The sequence below is a fragment of the Ochotona curzoniae genome, unplaced genomic scaffold (genome assembly GCF_017591425.1).
Source record: "Ochotona curzoniae isolate NIBS_2020 unplaced genomic scaffold, NIBS_Ocur_1.0 contig_3819, whole genome shotgun sequence".
NCBI classification, from domain to species: Eukaryota; Metazoa; Chordata; class Mammalia; order Lagomorpha; family Ochotonidae; genus Ochotona; species Ochotona curzoniae.
Genome location: NW_024466004.1, coordinates 58,347,736 through 58,374,399, shown reverse-complemented (window position 1 = coordinate 58,374,399; position 26,664 = coordinate 58,347,736). Strand labels below are relative to the sequence as shown.

At 44.7% G+C, this 26,664-nt stretch overlaps 1 protein-coding gene across 1 annotated transcript in view; it reads right to left on the bottom strand.

Moving 5' to 3' along the window:
• Window positions 1–25,874, bottom strand: part of SLC16A10 (solute carrier family 16 member 10) — a 125,808-nt gene extending 99,934 nt beyond the window's left edge. The window contains exon 1 of the mRNA XM_040983895.1: window positions 25,454–25,874. Within this exon, the coding sequence (XP_040839829.1) occupies window positions 25,454–25,784 (331 nt within the window). The 5' untranslated portion in view covers window positions 25,785–25,874. The remainder of the gene's footprint in view (window positions 1–25,453) is intronic.
• Between the last annotated feature and the right edge of the window lie 790 nt (window positions 25,875–26,664).

The following is a 26,664-nucleotide window of genomic DNA, read 5'->3' as shown; positions in this document are numbered from 1 at the left end:
TCTCCCACGTGGGTGCAGGGTCCCAGAGCTTTGGGCTGTCCTCGACTACTTTCCCAGGCCACAAGCAGGGAGCTGGATGGGAAGTGGAGCTGCCGGGATTTGAACCGGCACCCATATGGGCATTCAAGGTGAGGACTTCAACTGCTACGCTATCATGCCGGGCTCAAGAACAAATAAATCTTAAAAAATTTTTTTAAATGAGTGTTGAAAAATGGAAAAAAAAAATATTGTTAGCTTGATGACCCTATTTTAGAGTATCTCCTTGGAGTCCAGCACTGTGGCACAGCAGGTTAAGCTGCCTCCTTCAGTACTGTCATCCATTGAGAGCAATGACTGGAGTCCTAGCCTCTTTGCTTCTGGTCCAGCTCCCTGCTAATGCCATGTGATAAAGCAGCAGAAGATAGCTCCAAGTACCGGGACCTTGCAGTCACTTGAGAAACCTGGAAGAAGCTCCTGGCTCCAGCCTGACCCAAGCCTGGCTATTGCAGCCAACTGGGGAGTAAACCAATGGATGGAAGATCTCTCTCTCCCCTTCTCTTACTTTTTCCCTCCCCTCCCTTTCCCTCTCCCTCTTTTCTCTACATATCTCTTTCTTTCTCCAACCCTCATCTTCTCCATGTAGCTGTGCCTTCCAAATAAAATAAATATTAAAGAAAGTATTAGCATATCAGATTTCTAGGCATAACATCGCCAAGTTTTCAGCTGCCCTAATAATTCTTCCTACCATGACCTGACTCTCTGTAGATATCATACACCTAAGAAAGAATAAGAAAACTATCAGAAAATTGGCTTCAAAGAAAAAAATTATTTAAAAAAAAATGTAGCCAGGCTTTATTCAGTTCATTTCAACTCGGGAAGCTGGAACTTTAACCAGCACTCCAGTATGGGATGCTGGGAGTGCTGGTGTCACAAACAGTGGCTTACCTGATGCACCACAACACCAGCTCCTCAACTTCCAATTTTCAGCCCAAATGATGTTTCACAGCTTTATCAGTGCTGCTACACGTCAGAACCATCTTGAATGTCTTAACTTACTGTGGCACATCACAACATGAAGAGACATGTGGATGAAGTGGAAGTTCTAGGTTTGCTAGGGAAAATAGTAACTGCTGATGCTCAAGTGCTGGTACTTGACAGAGAAAAGTGTAACAAGATGGAAATAACAACAGAGAAAGAGAGCGAGCGAGAGAGAAGACAAATAGAAAAAAAGGATTCTTGTTTGATCAATATGTAGCTGGGAACAACAATCATGGCAATAAAGTAAACCTGCTGACTCAAAAATGGTACCAGAAGGGGCCATTTCCTGGGAGTGTGCGCTGCTGCTCTACCCAGGAGGAAATGCAAACACAAGCTGCTCAGGTCAGCGTCTCCAGCAGTGACGCCCCAGACCTCACAGCCCTCCCCTGGGCCACCCTCTCACTCACTTGGAATACCGGAATACCGGAATACCGCAAATGACGATGGCAGAAGCACAAAGAAGTGGCACTGATGCAACCAAGAAGGCGGCCTCTTTTTCTTTCACCTCTGCCACCAACTCCCCTCTGTACCTTTCCATTTACATTCCTCTCTCACTATTATGTTGGTTGAGGAAACCCAACTGAAAGAAGTATGACTATGGGCCATCTCATACACACACACACACACACACACACAAAGCCATGGTAAATTTGGCTGATAGCACAAAAGAAAATTTCCACTGCTGATTCTTACACATTCTAGCATTAGCTTATGAAAGAGCAAAGAGGACAAGAAAACAGAAAATAAAGCTTTTGACAGCTTTTTCTTTTTCTCTATTTACTCCAAACAAAACAAAACAAGAAAAACCTTGTTGAAAGTAGATCTATGTATCTACCTCTTTACTTATTTTGTTGAGCAAGACACAGACAGAGCTCCATCCACTGCTTCATTTTCCTCCCCAACTGCCCACAGTTGCTGGGACTCGATCAGGACAGAACCAAGAGCTATCATTCTATCCAGGTGGCCCACACGGGAAGCAGAGATCTAACCACTGGAGCCATCAGTGCTGCCTCTAGAGTTTCTAATGGCAAGAAGCTGCAATCAGAGGCCAGCGACTGGGGCTGACCAACCGACCAACAGCTCCTCACAGGGTACAGGTGTTATAACCTCTAGACTAAATGCCCACCACAGATGGCTTTTAAAGGACTCAGGGTTTGGGCCCGGCGCGGTGGCGCAAGTGGTTAAAGGTCCTCGCCTTGCATGCCCGGGATCCCATATGGGCGCCGGTTCTAATCCCGGTAGCCCCGCTTCCCTTCCAGCTCCCTGCCTGTGGCCCGGGAGGGCAGTCGAGGACGGCCCAAAGCTTTGGGAACCTGCACCCGCGTGGGAGACCCGGAAGAGGCTCCTGGCTTCAGATCGGCATAGTATCGGCCTGTTGCGCTCACTTGGGGAGTGAATCATCGGATGGAGGATCTTCCTCTCTGTCTCTCCTCTCTATATATCCGCCTTTCCAATGAAAAAATAATAAAAATAAATCTTAAAAAAAAAAAAGGATGCAGGGTTTTTTTTTTTTTAACGAATGTATACAGAGCTCTAACCTTTCAAAATCAAAAGACATTCTATAATGATATTTACAGGGATACCCTATTTCACTAATTAATGCTATTTTTGTGTATTTTGCCACTGTTTATCTAACTGTAAGCCAGTTTGTTTTTTAAAAAGGTACATTAACTAGGGTACTTTAACTAGTATCAGCTAACAGAAATGTTCATATTTACTATTTTTCTAAACAAATAAAACTACTAAATTCATTCATAGATGTAACCAAAGAAAGATTCCTAGGTCATTTAATTTATTAAGTTAATGATTCATTCCAAAGGCAGTATTTCAAGTTCTAGCACATTTCATTTCATATAGGATAACGGAACAAAATGGCCCAAACCCATCTTACAGGTTCTCCTTACTCTGAAACATTACTATAAGCCATAAAGTCCAACAGGGCTCTGGTACTCTGGAGAAGCCTGCAACCAAAGTCTGTGTTACCTGCTGATAAACGTGAATGTGTTTGAACATAAACTATTGGAACATTCTTCCAACTCTCAATTTGATTAACACACTTTCTCTCAAGTTGTCCTAATTAACTTACAGCTTTCAAATTTTGAGATTATTGCTGCCAATTCTAGACAGACATTTGTTTAATGCACAGTCTGTTCTAATACCCTCAAAGGCAAAACTGCAAATATAAACCCTTTTTGACTTCTAATTAACTAGACATTGGAATGTGCCATGCCCCATAATCTGTATTAGTGTGTGGATGTAATTTTTGCTTACTTCATAGGGAGCTTTCAGAAAGAACTTATTAAATAAATTTTTTGTAGTTAAGGGCTTTTTCAGTTATTGGAAAACATCACCGAATGCCTCCAATGTGCCCAGCACTCTGGTGGGTGGTACAGACATCACCATAAACCAGACAGACACCGCCCCTGCACTCATGCACTTTCCATGGAGAGGAAGGGAATAATAACAAAGACACACAATTGAACAGAGAGAAAGCAAAAGCTCCCATTTTGTGAGCTGAATAGCACCTGACAGCATCAAGCCCAATACACAGGGCTATCAAAACTCACTTTCAAAAATACAAAACTATACTCAGTAAAGGACTTCAATGAGACCACAGATCAAGAGGGCTGCAAACAGTGGAAGGGGTTTAAGGATAGGCCTCAAATTGAAATAGCAAGACAGCTCTTAGTGATGGATGCTAAGCATTTTGAATCCACTTAATGCCACTGAATTATACACTTAAAAATGGCAAATTGTGGGCAGGTGTTTAGTGTAGTGGCTAAGTTGCAGCTTGGGAAGTGTATGTCCATATCAGAGCCTTGGTTCAAGTCCTACCTATTCAGTTTTCAATTTAGCTTTCTGTGAATGTACACCCTGGGAGGCAGTAGATAATGGCTCAACTGTTTGAGTCTTTGACATTGTGTGGGAAACCTGAGAGAAGTTCCTGGATCCTGGTAGCTGTTGTGAGAATTTAAGGTGTATTCCAGCAAGTAAAGTCATTCTCATTTCTCTGTGTGTGTGTGTGTGTGTGTGTGTGTGTGTGTGTGTGTGTGTGTCTCACACACATACATATGCGCACATACACTGATGCTCTTTAAATAGAAACAAAAGAGATGAATAAAAATAGAATAAGAGAAATGAAAACACACCCACTCAGAAGCTTGTATACCAACGTTCATAGCAGTACTACTTATGACAGGCAAAAGCTAGAACCAGTCTAATGCCCAACAATCAGTAAATAGATAAAAAACGTGACAAGGGCATACAATAGAATATTATCCCACAATAAAAAAGAAATGAAGTAAGATTATATGCAGGGACCCAGCGAGATAGCATAGTGGTTAAAGTCCCTGCCTTGAATGCACCAGGAGCCCATATGGGTGCTGGTTCTAATCCTGGTAGCTCCACTTCCCATCCAGCTCCCTGCTTGTGGCCTGGGAAAGCAGTTGAGGATGGCCCAGAGCATTGGGACCCTGCACCCGTGTGGGATACCCGGAAGAAGTTCCTGGCTACTGGCTTCGGATCCACGTAGCACCAGCCATTGCAGTCACTTGGAGAGTGAACCAGTGGATGAAAGATCTTCCTCTCTGTCTTTCCTCCTCTCTGTACATCTGCCTTTCCAATAAAAATAAATAAATCTTAAAAAAAAAAAAAGGTTATGTGCAACCATATGGAAGAATTTCAAAAGTATACCACTGAGTGAAAAACACACAGTATGGCTCTACTTAGACACATGCAGCACTTTAGAAAAGGTAAAACTGTCAGGAAAGAGGGCAGGAGCCAGCGTCGAGGAAGACACTCTGCAAGGGGCACAAGGGAACATCGTGCCTGTTTGCATGCGTTTGTCAAATGACACATCTAAGGGGTGAGCAGCATGGCACAGTAGGCTGAGCTGCCCGAGTCCTAGTTCCTCCACTTCTGATGCAACTTCCTGTTAAGGCAAGCCCTGAGAGGCAGCGGGAGAGAGTATACCACCCACATGAGAGGCTGGGATGAAGTCCCTCACTCCTGGTTTAGGCTTGTCCATGGTGCACCTGGGGAATTAACCATCCCAAGACAGACATCCCTTCTCCCCACTCCCATCTTTCTAATAAAATTATATACTTAGAATTTCTAATTTTTATCATATATAAATCATTCCTCAATAAAGCTAATTCCTAAAATTAATGAAGTTGACAAGTGAGCACTGTGAAATACAGATTAAGCCACCTGTTAGGATGCTCAAACACGATCCTGAAACGTCAGTACTGAGTCCCTGCGCCTGTGTTTCCAATCTGGTTTCCTTCTAATGTGCTCTGGAGCAGCAGATGACGGCCCCAGGATCTGGGTTCCTACCACCCACATGGGAGACCAGAAAGCAGTTCTAGGCTCCTGGCTTTGACCTCATCTAGCCCCAGTTATTATTAGCACTCAAGAAGTGAACCAACAAATGTACGATCTCCCTCTCTCTCTCTTTCAAATAAACAAATTTCTAAAACTAGATTTAAAAGTGTAACTAAACTGAGCATCCTAATGTTTCCAGGTTAAGATTTCTATATCCACATCTCTTTTGTAAAGACTGAATTTGTATTTTATTTATATGGGACATGTGTAGTACTGTATTTCTCATAATGATATGAGATCTTTGTTGGATGAATGGAAACTGCTTAGTCAAATTGCTCTATTTCTATAAATCTTACCAAGGCAGTAATTTACAACACACAGAGGCAGGTGAATTTTATCATTACCAGAATGGCATTGTTTTCACTGCGATAGGGGAAAAAAAAAAAAAAAGCAGTGCTTCTGACCCTACTTGCACAGAGATCTCATTTATTCTCAAAGATAAAAATTCTCTGGGAACCTCCTGAATGAAGACTTCATACTGGATGGATGAATACTGACTGCCTGTGAGACACTGCGCTCCTATGGAAAACACAGGGCTTGCCTTTGCACTTTCTGCTTTTTTACTTTAGAACTGAAACACACAACTTCCTGTATTCCCACCCCCACCGTAGCATCTAAAAACTGCAGTATTCACTTCTGACTCCTTGAAAGCATTTCTGTATTTAACACATAAGTAGAGCTGCTAGCACCAGAAGACTCACTTCCTACATAATGCATGTCTAAGCCAAAGATACAGTATTATCAACGTGCCTGATTCTAGTAACCATAAATGCAGTTGAAGGTTCCAGGGCCTCGCTTGTGAGGACAGCTTTGTTAATGCTCAGCTAGGGTGGAGGGGCTGACCTTTGTCCAATGCTTACCTGAAAATCCACTACAACAGACTGTACTTCACAGATGTCCCCTTATGTACTACAGGGTTTCTGGAGTTACAGAACAATTATGCTGCCGTGCAAGGAGAAAAAGGCCGACGGCATCTTGTTTCTATCCAGTTACTATTAGACTTAGAAAACCTAATCAACGTTGACAGTTGCACCAACTCACTGACGTGCTTTCCAAAAAACGATGGATATTTCCAGCTCAACAGAGGAATTATCCTAAGATTAGGGAGCAATGATTAATTTATCCTCTTAACTGACTATAAATAATGGGGATTACATTTTTCCATAGCCATTCTCAGTTGCCACCAGACACTCAGAGTCCTCATGGTGAACTGGAGGAAGACGACAAATTAATTGGATTAAGCATTGCTTTTACTAGGCTTTTTTTTAACCAAAGTAACAGCCTGTCTTCTGCTTTGAGAAGCTGTTTTCTAACCTAACTTTTAAAAAATGACTACTCCATATGCAAAAGGAATGATATCAGCATGAACATAACAAATGGACATTAAGTCACAGAAAACTGTGTACTGAAGTCAATATCTAAAACTCACGTTGCTCTTTTCTCATTCCTAACCTTCAACGGTATAAGACTCTTTTTAGTCTGATGTGCTGGCACAGCATTTTAAAAAACTATGTGACTTTTGTTTCTCAAACTCCAAGAGGAGGGGAAAATACTTTAGACCTCTCTTTTCCTCCCCTTCCTGTAACATTAGAAATCAAATTTATGAGGTCAGCAAATCAGTGCTTCAGATCATCACAGCAGGCACAGTTGTACATAAGCACAATGAAAACATCACCTGGTCCCCAATCCCGGTTTTAATACAGATCTTATATACAAATGGTGAAACAGTTCCTGAAACATTTATGGTGTCTTTCCTTATAAAAATGAGCAACCATGTTGTTCTGGCACACAACTATTAGTTCCTTTCCACCCACCCCTCGTTTCATTTTCACTGGTTTTTCCTGCAGTCACGGTATGACTGGCACCTGTGAGGGGGCTTCAGTCCGGGCCCTGTGTTCTGAGACAGTAGAGCAGCATGTGAGTGAACACACAGGCATGGATCCAGTCTGCTCGAGAACAATAGTGTTCAACAAACCTGTAGTGCTGTATGCCTCCAAAAGTGCTCTGACACGCAACCATCTTACCCTGCAAGAGGAAACCAATGCAAAACCCACCTGTGTGTGGCCAAAGCAGCTGGGGGCTATCTCAGTTAAGACTGGACTCCATTCCCTGCCAGGGAGTGCCAAAAGATGATGCCTCCTTCCCCAGTCAAGCCCTGATGTCTGAGTATGAAAAAACAAGTTGTGGCCATGAAGAGAAGTGCAGGTTCCATGGTCTGACATTGGAGTGCATGTGTCAAAGCTGAGCCTCGTTAGTGGCTCAGATAGAGCAGTAGACAGCATATCCAGGTGCACGTGGAGGATATGGCAGTCCATAAGAACCTGCAGAGGATACCTCGTACCACAACAGAGGACAGAGGACAACAAATTGATCATCTACCCCAGCCAAGTGTTGGCAGTGAAAATCTGGGCAAATGGAGACTCTAAAGTGACCTATGCCAGTCAGTGAATTCTGGAGAGATTTCATCGTGCTTGGAATGGCGAGGTTGGCAGCAATTCAGAACTGTTGAACTAACAAAACCACTTGAGCAGTGCCCTCGGAGCATGCCCCACATCGGGGACCTGGGATGGGTGGGAGGCTGGTTGGAGTTTCTCCCTTTTTCTTTCCTTTTACCCCAGATACAGAAAAAAATAATAACAATAATAAGAACATGGAAACAATGGTCTTACCCACTTTCCTGTAGCCCTTCACTCTTTGTGCCCTAATCAACTATGTAAAGATTGTAAAAATAAAATAATTACCAAAAAACAAAACAAACAAAAAAACAAGTTGTGCTTCTTTGCAAACTGTACGATACCCCACCCTGGTCCTCATCAACACAAAATTTCATTTTCTCTAGTTTCCTAGGAGCTTTTCTACAAAATTTTTTTAAAAGAGTAGAACTTACAATTAAAAGGAACCAGCTGTTTTCATTATGAATTTTGAAGCAGCTGGCTCAGCTACCAAACCCAGTAAAGGCTGAGAAATAAGATAACATCACCCACTCATTGAATGGGTTTCCCAACACTGCCAATACTTCACATCTGAATTAAAAATACAGAAATTAATAAAAATGATTGCAACCTATTCTCACAGTCTCTTACAAGGGTAGGAATGTCCGGTCCATGGGCCTTCATTTGGTCTGACCTTGCCCAGACAAATGCAGGTGAAACTCAAAATTCAATATATTTATAACAGCCTAACTTTTAAGCTGATAATTTTGCATGACCTGCTGATGATGTTACAAATATTCAAACATTCTTTGGCAGACTAGAACCCTCAGGACATCACAAATGAAAAAAAGAGTAAGATGCCAAAAATCTTACAGGTCATATTAAGTTAAACAAAATTTTCAAAATACTTAGTAAAACAACGATGGTGAAAATACAGATCCAATGAAAAATCTGACTTAGATGTAGCTTGGGAGACCTGGCATAAAGTGAAACATGGGGCCCCCTGATCAAATGTTACACATACGCAGATCCCAGGGACAGACCTCACCAATAGCTCTCAGTCACTACCCACGTCTGTCCCTGCCATGGTTCCCTTCACCTACCCTTCCGATGCCTCCCAGCTGTCCCTGAAACCTCATATGGCTTTCAGCCAGAGACTATGTTACTGATGCCTCCCTATTTCCTTCCTCTGCAACCCAGTCATCTTTTTAAAAGACACCTTCAGAACCTATTCTTGGCTTGTGTGTGAAGTGATGTGCAAACTTCTTAACTTGGCATTCAGACCTTCCAATTCCCAGCTATAACATCCTTTCCCAGCCTTATCTTTTATGACTTACCAGCATTCATGCTTGGCTCCCAATAAACAAAGTCCTCATAACTCACTTAGTAAATCCAATGCGCAGGATACACCATCAGGGTTCTAAAGTCAGATTAAAAGTAAATCTACTCCCATTACTTACTAGCCTTGGGAGTCATCTAAAACAAAGGAATCCTAACAGTTCCATCATTGGATTATTACATAAAGGAAGCTAGCAAATGAAGCTTATGCAGAAGATTACTGCATACATAAACCAAAGGATGCGTAGAGGACTACTGAATAGATTCAGAAAATATGGTATGTATGGGATAGCTCAGTACTGACCTGCAGTTTGAGAACTGGACCCAAGCCCTTGCATAGGTTGTGCACCTTCATCAAGAATATCCTTTTCTGTAAAACCTGATGGTGAACTTTTACTAATCCTTTAAGTTCTAAGTCTGAAGCTACCGCTACAAAACCTTCCTGAATCAGCCCAACTAGCAGTCATTTATCTTTCTCTAAAAGCTGAGTGATTAAAACACTCATGTCCCGTATCAGAGTACCTGGATTTGACAGCCAGCTCTTGCTCTGGACTCCAGCTTCGTGCTAACGCAGACTCTGGAGGGCAGTGGACATGGCTCAACTGACCATGTCCCTACCACCCATGTGGGAGATAAACCAAGGGCCAGCTCAGTTCCTGCCATGGCAAACATCTGGAGAGCAAACCAGCAGGTGGGAGTATACCCTGTGTCTGTTTTGTTTCTCTAGATTAGCATGAATGACACATTGTTTTGGATCTATACCTGTGTGCCTATGCCCACATCATTTTGTTTCCCCTCATAACATCTCACAGACATGGAATAAGTCAAATTCTCTTCTGCTTTTGTATTTCTCTTATTTCATAGCTTATGTTCAACAAATCAAAAGACTCATAGTCCCCTTTTAAAAATACATAAAAACAAAATTTAAAACACACACACAACACTTTAAATAGCAACAGCCTAGGTTGAGAGGGGACTGAGGCGAGGCGATGACAATGAGGAGGAAAGACACAGCTTTCCTGGTATACTCAAGCCACGGAATGCAGAGAAGCCACTGGGAAGAGACATGGCCAAGTCTCTAGATGGCTAATTTCCATCTCTACCTTCAACGCCAAGAAAGGTCTCAATCAACACCTGACCTAAGGCAGCAAAGCAAGGGGATTAAGGGCCATGCCAAAGGGTCTCTGAGAAGACCCGAAATCTAGCAGACTTCATAGGCCTTCCTCCTACTCCCAGCTATGGCAACAGCATTCTATGTCAATTATTCATTAGTATATTTCCTCTTCTATGTCTGGGTATTACTCTCTATAATACCCAAGCCAGCTGCTGCTTTTTATAAAGCTCAAAAACTGGGAAAGCACACAGTTTGGTAAGTCATGCAATATGATTTCAAATTGGCTTTTAAAATAGCACTGACACTACATAAGCAAACACTAATAAAAGCAAAACCTAACAATGCCGAGACTTTCAAAAAGCCAGTACACTTCTAGTAGCACGTGAAATGGTTTTAGGTTTTCTAAAGGATAATCTGGCAACACATAACATGCATTACACATGGTTCTTACCCTTTAAACCAGTAATCTCACTTCTGGCATATATCTCCAAGGACGCAATACATGAAGAAGGGGAAAAAAAACCCAATGTGTTTAAAGATGTATACACACATGCTCCCTTCTTTGCTTGACACCACTTGCCACTTAAACACCCAGCAAAGGAGGCCTGGTAGAGTAGCCCACTGGAGACTAGATGGTAGAAAAACCGCACTTAATGTTCAAGTGGGCACCCTGTGTGACAGGGAAAGATGCACCTCATAGCATGTTTACTAACAAACCTGAGACAAAAGCAAACATTTACATATAAATCGGTAATTCCTAACTCGCAGGAAGCCATGCAGTTGGGTTGGATGGCATGGGTGTGTGATGAGCACTGCTCCTCGGTTAGCAGAGCTACAAGAAGTTTCTGGCTGTGTGGCAAGGCCCGGCAGAATGTCTCTGGCTCATTGCTGCCTCACCCCATTGTATGCACACTCAATCACCTCTCTGATGTTTCATAAAATTCTCCTGAGGGTGTTGTTGTTATTTCTGCAAATGTGAAATGATTCCTATAACTGTCGTAACACCTGAAACTGATCAATCATTTTATGATAAAAACATCTTTAGTGATGTAAAGCAATGACACACAGCAAAAAGCATACAATAGTACAATTGAGCCCACAATGTCTCCAAACATCCTGTTATGTGCCCCTCTTTGTCCTGAAGTTTGCCCTAATATAAGTAATGTTTTCCTTAAGAAATGGCTTGATGATATCTTGGAACAGATGGCAATCATGGATGTACAAAGAGTTTGTTTACTATGAGCCTCGAACTGTTACAACACATGATATGACACATTTTGGTTTCTCACCAAAGAAAGCAGAAAGCATATGGGGCATCTTCTAAAGAGGAACAAATGTGAACCAACCCCCAAAATGGCTTAAAATCTCAACCTTATATTGGCACTTATATTTAGAGAAAGAAAACAGTTAATAAAGATAAAAGCAAGTTTCTTGTAAAGGCCCTCTGTTTGTAGAATGGCTGAGTTGCCCTGATCCCTTTCACTGCCCTTTAACAAAAGAACAAAAAACAACTGAATCAGCACTAGGTGAAGGTGGTGGTAATTAATGCATGATCTATTATAAAATTTAATAAAGAATCTGTTATATGCTTTTATAAAATCTTTTCATTTATGATCCTTCCTTTTAACTCTGTGCCCTTAATATTTTAAGCAATATTAATTAGTTTGTGTTTAGTGAAAATTGATTTTGAATATAAGTAAACCACTTGGCACTATGTAACTGCATGTGCTGCCAACCATGGAGTTCCTGGCTTCAGCCAGGTCATTGCAGGTTTGAGTGAGTAATAACTTGCTGAAAATATTTTCTCTGAAGTGAAATAATAATAATGTTTTTTAGGATTGATTTTGTAATCATTCTTTTGTAATGAAGTAAAAATGAAACAATTGGATATTGTGCAAAAGCTTGTGATGATTGTGTATAAACAAAGAAGGCAACTTTCCTGAGTTGTCCATTATGAGCATCATGCCATAGTGGTCCAAGTCTCATCTTTTCTTATGGTCTCACCGATCCATGCATCCTTCGCAAGCTCTGAGTCAGCCAGAGCTGGTCTCTGGGACTGACTTATAATTCTAAAATTCCAGACTCAAAGTTTATATAAAATGGAGCCAACAGGGCCTGGCACAGTGGCCAAGCGGCTAAAGTTCCCACCTTGCACACGCCAGGATCCTATATGGGCGCTGGTTCGTATCCTGGCAGCTCTACTTCCCAAAGCCTTGGGACCCTGTACCCACATGGGAGACCTGGAAGAAGCTCCTGGCTCCTGGCTTTGGGTCGGCACAGCACCGGCCATTGCAGTCACTTGGGGAGTGAATCACTGGACAGAAAATCTTCCTCTCTGTCTCTCCTCCTCTCTGTATATCTGACTTCGAAACAAAAATAAATCACTTAAAAAAAAAGATACAAAAAAAATGGAACCAACATTCACTTGGAGACAAAACCTAACCTGAACAACATGGGGATTCATCATGGCTTCCATGCATCCCACTTTATATAGTGTCCACATATTTGGCTGCAGAAATGTTAATGTATCGGACTTAGGGTACCCCAGCCTCTTCTGAAACAGTTTTAAGAAGTATGGGTATATGTGCCAGGCTATTCTTTAAAAAGGCAAAAAATAGGTGTTGTGGTATAACAGATTAAGCCATCGCCTATGACATCACTAGCATCCCATGTGGGGAACAGTTCAAGATTCAGCTGCTCCACTTCTGATCCAGGATCAATATTAGTGTGTGTGGAATGCAGCAGAAGATGCTCCAAGGGCTTGGGTCCCTTCCACCCATGTGGGAGACCTGCATGGAGCTACTAGTTCCTGGATTCTGACAGGCCCAGCCCTGTTGTGGGCATTTGGGGCATAAACCAGTGAAAGGAATATCTCTCCCTCTTTCCATCTCCCTCTGTAACTCTGCCTTCCAAATGAATTTCATAAAAGATAAATCTTTAAAAATAGAAAAATTAAAATCCAAAAATGTGAACTCTAGGACATATACATGGCCCGAAGAACTTCAGATATGACCGTGGCTCTACACCAATGACATCCAGAATATGTGAACGTCACAGGCACACATATCAGTTTCAAAAAGCTGTGCTCGTCAAGCTACATCTGTGAGAGGTAAGAGCTGAGACAAAGAGACAAAAACAACTGTAGATAAATCTCTCTAAATAATTACAGATGCCAAAACAATAAATCTGCACTGTAGTTTCTCACTTTAGATTCTTAGATTTGAGCAGATTTCTATAGACTTCACAACACTCTTCCAGTAAGGGCTCAGTCCTCAGACATACAGCGCATCATGTCCTGACCCAAGCTTATGAAAAGAAGTGAGAGAAACTCTCATGTTTACACAGAGCCCTCCAAGTGGCCCTTAAACACACTGATCTAAAATTTAAATCATGTGAAAGCATTACTTTAAATAGTTCCATCTAAATGGATATTAAAACATAACCATGTCTTATCCAGGCAAGACCCTCTGAGATTTCTTTTTTCCTGGTGGCCAATAAGAAAATATAGAAAGTTGCAGCCACTTGGGTAGTGAATTATCAAAGGGAAGATTTTCCTGTTTCTTCCTCTTTCTGCAACTCTTTCAAATAAATAAATCATAAAAAGGAAATGTGTCCAAAAAAGTGTCTTTGCTCTGTCTCTAACATGGTAGAACTATCATAGTTGCTAGGTAGAAATGATCACGTCTAGATTTAACATTTTCTATATAATTATGAATAAAAGCATAAATAGGAGTCTATTATAGCTGTCTTACATTTCCCTCCCCTTGACATCTCAACACACACAACCACCCCACTCACAAATAAAAAAGGAAAAAGTTAACAAGAATTTCATGTGTAGTCACTGGCTGGGGTTCAGATGCTAGTACCCTGTGCTCTGGCTCTTAATAGTTGTGGATCGAATACTAAATATCTGTTTTGATTCAAAATCAAAATGTGGCCAGACAATCTGATTTTACTTAAAATCAGATCCCTTTTATCAGTACTTGCCTGGCCAACAAGATGAACCTTTCTGAATAGACAGGGAAGACAAAAGCTAACACCTGCAATGACAACTCTAAACACTTATTCTTTACGCACTTACTCCTGCAAACAGTTAACTCTTCAAGAGTGTGGACTACAGTCATTAATAAAATATGGTTAGGGTAAAGGTGCCCCAGCACCAGCCCACAGCAGTGGCAACTTCCTGCCACCATTTACTTTCAGAGCTGACTTCACGGAATACCATTGTTCAAGCCACCATTGACAAATGTGAATCCTTTGAGATGCTGCCATTTGAAATTGCAACACAAAGTCAAAACTCATAAAAAGGATAATTAAGCAAGATGAAAAGACTTTTACTGTTTAAAAACAGTCACCAGACAAGCTCACCAGACTTGGCATTAATACTTATCTACCAAGGAAAATCAATAAACATCCCCCATGTAATGAGTTGTGGTTTTCTATTTTTATAACACCTATCTCAAGATTGTTTTTTGGAACCAATAAACACATGCAGAACACTGTAGATGCAATTAAAACCTTCAGTTAAAAAAAAAAGCAGCTAAACTCTAGATCAACACACTTTCCTTTTCCTGACAGCCATCCATCAAACTTAACACTGGCCTTTCTTTTGGATTTAACAGTCTAAAGCACGAATTGAACTCCATTTCACTCTTCAGTAAATGATCTCAGTAAGTGGTGGGGGTGAGAGGTGGCTATAAGAGGAAAACACAATTCCCTTTATTAAGAGCAATAGATGGGAAGTTCCAGAGCAGCATATTATTTTGCATTAAAAAAAGGGGGGGTGCAAGTTTCTGACATTGCAGTATGGGAGCACCCTGGGGGAGTGGCCTCTGACACTGCTTCCACTCCAGCTCCCTGCTCAAGTGTATCCCAAAAGCAGCAGAGGATGGCTCAAGTATTTGGGTCCCCGCCACCTGCATGGCATTTCGGGAGTAAACCAGCAGATACAGGCTCTCTTCTTACCCAACCCTTAACTCCCTCCTTCCTTAACTCTCTTTTTTCAAATGAATTGAAAAAAAAAAAAAAGAGGAAAGTTTAGAAAATATAGCACAACTAAAAGAAAAGCTTCAGAAAGGTGAATAAATACAGAAGCATGCTTTCATGTTCTGAATACCACAGATGCTCACAAGTAAATCACCCTTGATGGTGCATGAAAACCTGCACCAGAATTTTAAATTTATCAATGTGGGGGCCCAGCGGCGTGGCCTAGCGGCTAAAGTCCTTGCATTGAACACACCAGGATCCCATATGGGCGCCGGTTCTAATCCCGGCAGCTCCGCTTCCCATCCAGCTCCCTGCTTGTGGCCTGGGAAAGCAGTTCCTGGATACTGGATTTGGATCGGCATAGCATCGGCCGCTGTGCTCACTTCGGGAGTGAATCATCGGATGGAAGATCTTCCTCTCTGTCTCTCCTCCTCTCTGTATATCTGACTTTCCAATAAATAAATAAATGTTTTAAAAACAATTATCAATGTGAGGGGTAGGGGGCAGTGCAATGATATTGCAAGCTAACTGCCTGTGGCACCAGTATCCCATATGGGCATCAGTTCGTGTCCTGCTAGCTGCTCTTCCCATTCAGGGCCCTGCCTATGAGCTGGAAAGGCAGCGGCAGATGGCTCAAGTCCTTGGGCCACTGCATCCACATGAGAAACCTGGAAGCAGCTCACAGCGCCTGGCTTCAGATTGGCTCCAGCTCCAACTATTGCGGCCATTCACACCAGTGGATAGAAGATCACTGTCTCTCCCTCTGTGTGTAGCTCTTTCAGATAAAAATAAAATAAATCTTGCAAAGTCATTTTACAGAGAGGAGGCGGAACAGAGAGGAAGATCTTTCTTTCAATGATTCACTCCCCAAGTGGCTGCAACAACCGGAGCTGAGCTGATTTGAATCCAAGACCCAGGAGCTTCTTGCAGGTCCTCCATGTAGGTGCAGGGTCCCAAGGCTTTGTGGCCTGGGAAAGCAGTGGAGGATGGCCCAAGCAGGGAGCTGAATGGGAAGTAGAGCAGCTGGGATACAAACCAGCACTCATACGGGATCCCGGCACATGCAAGGCAAGGAATTTACCCACTAGGCTACCACACTGGGCCCCAAAATAAAATACACTGCAAAAAAGGTTATCAAGTAGGAATAAAGGAGGTTAAAAAAGTCACTTTGGCCCACATTCATGTCCAATATGAATTTCATATTTATCCCCATAATTAAAACTTAGTAGAATCCTAAAAGGCTTCTGACTTGAGACTAAGGCAAGTTATTTTCTCAACTTCTTACTTGCACCCCCATAGGCATGGTAAGGAATTCCATTTGCTGAAAACAGTGGCAATGTAAGCGCAGCCATGCCTGTGAGGTCTGCATCCCCAGCCGTGCCTTTGAGGTCTGCATCCCTCTGCAAGTGCTACTGTGCGCATCACCGGGACACAACCAGGTCAGCCAAAGTGGGTGTGCACAAGTCCCAGGCGGTCTAGAGCTACCCATTCTGAACCTCTGCCACATTAAACACCCACAGCTCCTCTGTGGGTGGTACCAGGCTAGGCAGGTGCTCAGAAGTGTGGAGAGCTGCCTGCTCAAGTCATGTTTGAGGTCTGGTTTGTTTTGTTAAGGTTTGTTTAACTGCAATATGAGGTCACATTTCTGGCAGCTGAGCTGCAATAACTAAATGGTTCATTTTTGAAAATGACAAGGTTTCTGATGACTTGATTAGGAAACATTTCTGAGGTTCTAAGGCAACACAGAAGTAAAGATGCAAGAAACAGAGCCAGGGGATTCATTTTTTAAAGACAGGACTCCACTTTCACAACAGTGGTGATAAAAGTACAAATTTTCCCTCAACTAAAAAGATGTTCTTAAATTTCAACAAACTGTGCAAGCAGCTGCTGTTTGCTTATCTATACATTACACACCACAAGCCTGCTCCCGCCACCCATCCCGCCAAAAAAGGCATACGAAAGCTCTTTCTTCATGGCAAAGGACTATATAAATGATCATTTATACAGAATGTTACATCGGAAAAGGTTGAAATTAGGCTATCTTCCACTTTAAGCTAAATTCATAACTGATTCAAACTCATTCCCAAAGAAAACTCCACAATGTGGCTTTATGCATGATTCCAAGTACATCAAATACACAACAGTACATAAAATCACTGACATGCCATAGGAGTGTGGCATGAAGGATGAAGGGACCAACCACTTCTTGGACTCGTCAAGGATCAGTAACCACACTGCTGGTAGGAGAATGGACACACAACACACGGAGACAAATGCGGAGAGCCAGGTCTGGTCCCCCGGGAGCCCTTCAGCTAGGCTGGAGCACGAAGGGCTAAAAGGCGAGAGGGGAGCAGCAGGGCTAGTGGGTCAGCAAGGGCCTGAACCCACAGGCTGCCAGAACAGGCAGGTCCAGCTTTTCCTAGAAGTAACAGATGTCACCAACAGCATCAAAACAGAAAAATGATCTGGCCCACCACTTCAGAAAAACCACTCAGGTGTTCTCACAACTGACAAGACCAGGGAAGACAATAACCAGGGGCAAAAGAGACAAAGGCACCAAGTGAGACACTGCAGGGAATAAAACCAAGGACTGGCTTCAGGATTGAGGTCAACACCAAGGCCCTTGGCGCGACTGAACTAAACAGCCAAGGAAGAGGGAGAAAAAAATGAAGGAATTACAATGAATTCCAGGATTCTGACTTGAGAAACCAGTGGAGGTGAAGCACTAAGAGAATTCAGGAGGCAGGAGAGATGGCTATGCCCACCAGCTTTTGCCTTCAGTGAGGGGGAGGGGGTTGTACATGGCTGCTATGGAAAAAGGGCACTTTTGTCAAGTACGATAATATCAGTGCACCCAAAGGGAACTGTCTAGAAATACTAAATGTGGGCCTCAAATATGGAGAGACTTGGAAATAATAGCCCACATCTGTGGCTGGAGCCACAAGCATAAGTGACACCCAAAGGTGGGGTGGGAGGAGGTGAAGAACACACAAGGTCAGGGACGGAGGGTCAGGCACCTGCAGCACAGGGTCAACAAGGACGCCGAGGCAAATCACAGAAGGAGCACAGCTCAGCCTGTGAGACACAGCAGAACTGTTCCTGAAGTGACTCTGTTACTGCTTTCAGTTTGGGCTGATTCAGTTCCCTTGACAAGACTATCCTTACGTTTGTATTTAAATTCACTGTACACTGTCTGTGCTAGTCACTGCTATATGAAAGGAAATGTCCACTATAGTCTCATTTCTTGATTATTTCAAAATCCTGGGGCCACATTTACACTATGCTGACTTCCTTTAGGAGGTAGCTTAGACTAGTTTATTTCCATAAACGAGTCCTCTTATCCTTTCTACCTCTCTTTCTGTGCAAATAACAATCAGGTGTTTTTCTCAGAATGAAGAGAGACAGGGGATCATGAACCAGATTATTCCTTCACTGTAACCAGCTCAACAACACACTATCACTGGAAACTTGTCCTAAAGGATTAGTTATACTGGCAGCTTTCTCTACTAAACTCAACAAAAGCTCTTCAGCATAAAAGCAAGACAGAGTGATTAACTTCTGAACGATAGCCAAAATCTCTAATTTAGGTGTAATACATAATTATGCATTTTGTGGTATCAGGGCTCAGAAAATGATACCCCAAAGTAAAGGCCTCCGAAGCAGTTTCTCTGATCTCTCACTCCCTGCTCCGTCTCCCAGCCAGGCAAGCCAGAGCAACCAGAATTTCCTTCCTCAAGGCCTATTGTAAAAACCAGAAACTCTTCCCCTAAAGTCAGCCACAATACCTGAACTTAAAATACTACAACCTCCCCCACAGACACTCACTGTGTAACAGCTGGCACGAAGAAATCTCACCTGGGGAACTCTTTGACTCCCATTTCAGAAGCCCTGTCTTATCCCTGAGACAAAGAAATAGTGCAACTGAGAAGCCAGGAATCTTTCATTTTTTAAGGTTTATTTATTTATTTCTTTGAAAGTCAGAATTACAGAAAAGAGAGATCTTTACTCCCCCAAATGGCTACAGCATCCAGGGCCGGACTAGGCAGAAGCCAGGAACTCTTCTGGGTCTCCCTATGTGGAAACAGGGGCTCAAGCACATGTGGGCCATCCTCCACTGCTGTCCCATGTGCACCAGCCAGAAGCTGAATTGGAAATGGAGAAGCCACGACTCGAAACAGCTTCCATACAAGATGCCAGCATTTCAGACAGTGGGACCTAACCCAATACGCCTCACAAAGTCAGTGCCAGCCAAGAAGAATGCTATCGCCCCCGGGAAACAGCAGGTGATGGCCCAAGTACTTGGTCCCTTGCCACCCACGTAGGAGATACAGAGGGAGTTTCAGGTTCCTAGCTCCAGCCTGTACCAGTGCAGGCTGTTACAGCCAACTGTGGATTAAATATGTGAGTGGAAGATCTCTGTGTCCCTCCCTGTCTCTGTCTCTCTGCCCTTCGTATAAATAAATAAAACTTAAAAAAAATCATCAAACAAGTCTCTCTGAAATTCCCCCTCAGTCTTCTATTAAATCACACCCCATTGTCCAGTCACAAGTCCATGAGCTGCCCAGGCCTCAGAGAACGCAGGCAGAAAAGCAGCTGGGCGTTTGGATCTTCAACCTAATGGCTCCTGGAGCAGGTGTGCAGTTAAGTCACATGTTAGATATCTGGGTCCCTGTCAGAGTGCCTGGTCCAAAACCCTGCTCCAATGCCAGCTTCCTGCTAACCAGGATCCTCGGAGGCAGTATGATAGCTCAAGTGATTGTGCAGACCTGAAGTTTCAGCTGGCCCACTCTTCACTCTCACCAGCACTTCGGGAGGGAAACAGAGGATAGGAGTCCACTTCCTCTCCCTTTTTCCCCTCTATGTCGCTCTGCCTCACAGATGACTTGTATTTAGGATTTATTCAATGATTTTGAAAGCCAGAGTTCCAGGGAGAAGAGAGTAGAGGTTATTTTTCATCTGCTGGCTCCCTCCCCAGATCGCTGCAAGGGCCAGTCCAAAGCCAGGATCCAGGAGCTTCATCCAAGTCTCCTACATGGGTGGCAGAGAACCAAATACTTGAGCCATCTTCTGCTGTTTTTCTCATGCCATTAGTAAGGGGCTGGACTAGAAGTAAGTAAGGAATGGCCAGGACACAAACCAGTGCCCATATAGGATTTCAGGTTCCCAGGTGGCAGCCCCACTCACTACATTGCAAATCAGCCCTAACACATACTTAAAAAAAAATAAAATAAAAGACTAAAAAAGAATATATTTGGGGAACTACACAAAGTAAGTCTTGATAACCTAACCTATAAAACACAAAGATTAAATAATTTCTCCAAAAAGGTTATCCTTAATTATCCAAAACACTGAGTCTGAAAACAGTTTTAAATTTTCTAAAAGTCAATGTACCATTTAACTAGCTTGCTTTCTCCAGGAAGAAAGCAGCAGATAAATACATGAGACTGGAACCAGGGAAAGATCCCAGGCAGGCAATGCCATGGAACCACATGAGTCAGAGCAAAGGGCCCTGCACTTCATCAGTTCCAAGGGTTTCCCAACAGCCCTTGGAGTTAGAAACAAAGTCACCGCCTTCCACTTAACTGCCCTGCTTTATAGAAACAAAGTTACTAACTCCCGGCTAACTGTTTTGTTTTAGATTTCCCATAGGTACCACTCCACCTGTGGACAGGTGAAAATTCACCTCCCGACCCACACCACTCCTCCTGCCACAGCAGGGTATATGAGATACATCTCTGAATCCCGTGTCGTCAGAGTGGAGCAGCACCATTAGGCTGTGAGGCTGTCAGTATTTCTCACTGGGTCTACTGCCCAACCTAGGATTCAGCTTGCTTCTCCCTTCCAAAGTTTCACCTTCACAAAGTGAGATCTATATATCCTTAAAGAGGCCGTTAGATGTCCTTTCCTGTTCTAACAAGCTGTTGAAATGTCCTTGGCATCACAGCCTTTTAAGATGAAAAAGACTGAATTGGAAATATTGCAAATGTTCCAGGGAGGTCTGTTATTCATCTGGGTCCCACAGCACAGCCCATGCTCCCTGGGCAGAGCTGATACTCTCTCGGCCACTATCTCCACTGCCCAGCACAGAGCTCAAAACAGAGGGTGGTGTTTACTTGGCAAACATGTGCAGAACAAATGACGGTTACCAGTGAGATAAACTCATCATTGGCAGCACAGTGAGAATCAAGTTCCTCCGGTCTGTTTCTGAGAAATGTTGGGTGGATCACCTGGATGTGAGAAGAGCTAAGATAGCCTTGAGATGGAGGTATGAGAGCTGCTCCACGACGGATCAGTCCAAAAGAACCCAGTTCGTCAAAGGTGAACTTTCCTCTATAGGTGTCTCTCTGCACTTCAAAAATGTATTACAATACAACATCAAGCACTGGCAATTGTCTACTTCCCACAAAGAAAGATGAAGGACCCAGGGCCAGGTATTTGCCACAGTGGTCAGAGGCTACTGGGGACATCCACAGCCTGTATCAGTGTGTCTAGGGTGGGCCCGGCTGTTCTCCTGATCCCACTGATGTGCATCCTCAGGTGCAGCTGATGATGGCTCATGGTCTTGGGTCCTCTGGTCCCAGTGGGAGACCTGGCCTGGGTCTGCAGCTCACCCAGCCTCACCCAGCCCTTGTTGCTGTAGGCATTCAGAGTGAACCAGTGGGTAGAGAGAGCTCATTCACACTTTTAAATGACATAAAAATAAATAGACATATAACAAGAACTTTATCTAGCCAATATGACATGACTGGTGGTTAAAAATCCAGCTTCAGGGCCCGGCACGGTGGCGCAAGTGGTTAAAAGGTCCTCGCCTAGCACGCCCGGGATCCCATATGGGCACCGGTTCTAATCCCGGCAGCCCTGCTTCCCTTCCAGCTCCCTGCCTGTGGCCTGGGAAAGCAGACGAGGACGGCCCAAAGCTTTGGGACCCTGCACCCGCGTGGGAGACCCGGAAGAGGCTCCTGGCTTCGGATCGGCATAGTATCGGCCCGTTGCGCTCACTTGGGGAGTGAATCATCGGACGGAAGATCTTCCTCTCTGTCTCTCCTCTCTGTATATCCGCCTTTCCAATGAAAAAATAATAAAAATAAATCTTTAAAAAAAAAAATCCAGCTTCAGATGTTTAGCCCAGAAGTTAAGAAACTCGTATGCTTCACTGGACTGTCTGGGCTGGACTCTGAGTTCTGGCTAATGACTCCAGCTTCCCGTTAATGCATGACTTGTGAGGCAGGGGTGATGGTTAGAGTAACTGATTCCTGCCACCCAGGTGAGAGACTCGGACTTCTTTCCAGCTCCTAGGTTTGACCCAGGCGCAGCTCCCGGAGTCAGATAAACCTGGAGTTAAATTCTTGCTCCACTGTGTATGTAAACTCTGGAAGTCTGAGTTTCCACTTCTGAAAAGAAATGAATAAGGCTATTTCTCATACGGTTGCAGCAAGGTTTATACAGGCATGTATGTAGTGCTCGACCACAGGAAGCACTGAAAAATGTATGCCATCACTCTGACCTAAATCCCAATTCAGCCCCCATCTCCCTGTGTATCCTGGACTTACCACTAACTATAAACAAACTAATGAAAAGAAATAATCACAACCAACACCAGAATTATCAATCATGGATAAGATAACAGAAAAAAGACTGAAACTCGAAAGAGAGAGAGAGAGAGAAAGAAAATGACTGAAGCTCAAAACATAACAAGCCTTGAATAAATTTCAGGTATTCCTCCCCGCCCACCCACCCTCACCACTGGCCTTAAAGCTTGCAAGTTTTATCACAGATGACTCAGCATTAGAACACCAAAATGAAAAGGCCTGAACAAACTTCAAAGCAAGTATTCCCGAAAACTTTAGTGCCTGTGGTAGATGACGAATCTAATCAAACACATGTGTATATGTGCCTGTGTGTATATGTGTGCCTGTGTATGTGTGTACACATGTCTGCAGCTGCATGTGTCTGCGAGTGTGTGTGCGCACCTGTATATGTGCCTCGTGTGATATATGTGTTTGCGTGTGTGTCTGTATGTGTGCCTGTGCTTGTGGGGGGGTACTGTATACATGCATCTGTATGTGTATGTGCCTTGTATGTATATGTGCCTGTGTGTGTGTATGCAGAGGATAGAGAGAGAGCTCGACAATAACTACAAGACTACCATTTAACTTTTTTTCCCCTCAACTGAGGTTAAGTTACTTGTTCCCTTCAGCCCTTAAGATTTATCAGCTACGTGAGTATTAGTTAGTGCCTGAGTAATGGCCATTGTTCAATCTGACAGCTGTGTTATGACAAGACCACTTCAAGTGCACAGGATCCCTTTGTAGGAATCAGACAAAGGACACCCAGAGCACAGGCTGGTTTTCAGTCCCCACTCGCCCAAGTTGGGCACTATTGTGCAAGGGCACAACCACACATGGCAGTCAGGCAGACAGGCACAAAGATCTTCAGACACTTAAAGCGCACACCTGTACACTGCTTACACGATTCACACCCACACACCCCAATATGACTGAAAGACTTGTCAAAGGCTGAACTGAGAAAATAAAGACAGATATTCATCACAACTGAAAATACAGTTTCAAAAAGTTTGAGAAACAGGTTCTTTTCCTTTGCCTCGCCTTTAACTAACCAGCCCTGGGATATTGCAGCCATCTGTGGGGGACAGGCAGCAGGTAGAGGTTTTAACACTGTAAAATTCTAGTCCCTGGCAAAACCTATGCTCTCTTCTCCAGCACCCTCTCCCCTCCCTCAGGAAAGGGGAAGGAAGGAGGAACCCACAAATACCAATGGGATCTACTCTTCGGAGTTTGCAAAAACAGCAGCAAATAAGTGACCGCAGTTGTTTTCACAGCATTAAAAAGCTGTAATCCCAGGCAAGAGCATGCTAGATGTAACAGGAAAACAGTCTTAAAACATTAACTGTCAATTTTACCTCTTTCTCCCTCTCGGAAAGACACAATTACACTTATTTACTATTGTAAATGCATATCTATCCTGCTAATCTGCACAGTAGCTGCTTACCTGAAACCACTAAGAAAGTGTTTTTTTTTTAACACTTTTGTGAACTAGTCCTCTGACCTGCATATAACACAGTAGCTTCAACAGCTATTTAAGGAACAGAAATTCCAAGTTAAATATGGTACCTTATTCACATGCACAAGGAGACAATGTACAAAAATATTCACTGCAGCATTCTTTTATAAGTCTGGAAGCAATCTAAATGTCTATTAAAGGAAGAATGCATTAATAAAATACAATATACGCATACCGCAGAAAACCATCAGTTTAAAGTGGAAAGAATTTGTGCTCCCAGCCCAAATTGAAGTAGTATGTGGGTAAGTGCCAAACATGATGCAGGAAAGAAAAAAAGCAAGTTGTGAATGATGTCAACTGTATAAAAGATTTTAAGACCTTCAACATTACCAACTACTAATCTTAAAATTTTATTATAGTCCTGCTCAGTCTTTGGATTCACACTAAAGACTTTAAAAATATTCGCTCTAATAGAAAAAAAATATTAAGACTATGAACAATATAATGTTCCCCGCAAACGATAGGGAAGAAGTCCCGTTTGGTCAGGGAAATCACTTGGCCCTGGAAGACCACAGACGTGGTGTTTGTCCATCTCCACCTCGGAAGCAGGGAGCTGGGCTTTGTCATCTAAACAGGGGGGTGATGTGAAACAACTGATGGAAAAGTGCTAGTCCCCGGGGCACAACGCTCCACAGGAGACAAACTCGGGGTCTGCACCTTAAAGTGAAGGAACACAACAAGGACCGGGAAGCCTCCACCTTCCTCCTGGCAGGCAGGGGCGACCCGGCAGCGTCCTGGGCTTTCTAAATTTAGCATAGAGCTCAAGAGGGCAGTTAGCCGCGGTGTGGCAGGGCTGCCCCCCGGGGCTTCCCTGTGACCTTGGGCACACGTACCTTCCACCCGCCCCCCAAAACACACACACACACACACACCATCTGCACTCCGGAGGCGGACGGGCAGGCAGGCTCACCGCCGGAGACAGTACCAAAGTGACAGGCCAGGGGCAGGGGGTGTGTGGAAGGGAGGGCCGACACTGACAGCAGCGCCTCAGTTCCGCGTCCTCCGCCCCGTGGTCCGGGACCCTCGGCCGAGCCCGCCGCAGCCGCTGCCTCGGGAGGTACGCCGGGGCTTGGGGGGCGGAAACCCGGCCGCTGCGCCTCACCTGTCTTGAAGCTCTTCTTGTCCGTGGACTCGAAGGTCTTGAGCATGGACACGAAGAGTACCCCGGTCGCGTTCTGGATGCCGAACACCGACCCGTTGCACCACATCGCCGCCAGCATCACCAGCCAGCCCCAGCCTCCCTCGGGCGGCTCCGGAGGCTCGCCGTCCGCCGCTCCCGCCAGCCTCACCTCCACCTTCTCGGCGCATGCCTCCAGGCCGTCGGAGGGTCCCGGGCCGGGGAGCAGAGCGTCGCCTAGAGGCGCGGAGCCGGGCGGCTGCTCCTCGCTCGGGTCCCGCGCGGCGCCGTCGGGCTCGTCCCGGGAGGACGGCATGGCCCGCGGCGGCCCCTGAGGCGCGCGGGGCGGGGAAGGTGCGGGAGGTGCGAGCTGCCGGCCGCGGTGAGGCCGGTGGAGCCCCCCTCCGGCGGCGGAGCGGCGCGCGCGCGGCGCGGGGAGGACGGCGGCGGGCGCGGAGGCGACGCGCAAAGCCCTGCGGCCGCTTGCCACTCAAGCCCGGCAGTCCACGGCCCCGCGCGGCCCGACGGAGCCCGCGGCGCCCGGCCGCCTCTTAAAGGCGCCCCCCGCGCCGGCCGGGGGCGTGGCCTGGCGGCGGGACGTGCCCCCGGAGTCTCCAGGTGATTGGGCCTCGGAGGGCGAGGGCGGGGCGCCCCGTGGCGCGCGGCCCCAGGCGCCCCAGGCGGCCACGGCGGCGGGCCGCCCTCCCCGCGGGGCTCGGGGTGCCCTGGGCGCCGCTGGGTGGGCCACCGGGTCGGCAGGCTCGGCTGCCCCCCGGCACACAGCCGCCTGATCGCCCAAACAACAGTATCTCGGTAGTTATTGGGGGCGGGGGGGAAGGATAGAAACCCGCTTCTCAGGTACTAATTAAAATATGTGACAAGCATTGTGCCACCTGCCTACTTGACAAGGAAATCGGAAGGCTCGGAGGCCCGGCTGAAGCACTGGAGTTCCGTTCTCCTCCCAGCGCGTTTAACTGTTACCTCTGAACACTTGGCACATGGGGGATGCTCATTTTGAAAGACAGACTGCAGTTTCCACAGCTGTCGGCCCACACACGCGTTTTGACGGGCGGGCAGGAAAACATGGCTTTTCAACTAGCCTGTCTGACTTAACTACAGCTGAAACCTTTTATCTACGTCCGCTGTTTGCCTGAAGCATGTGGTGCCAATGACTATAGAAGAAAGGAAGGACAGCT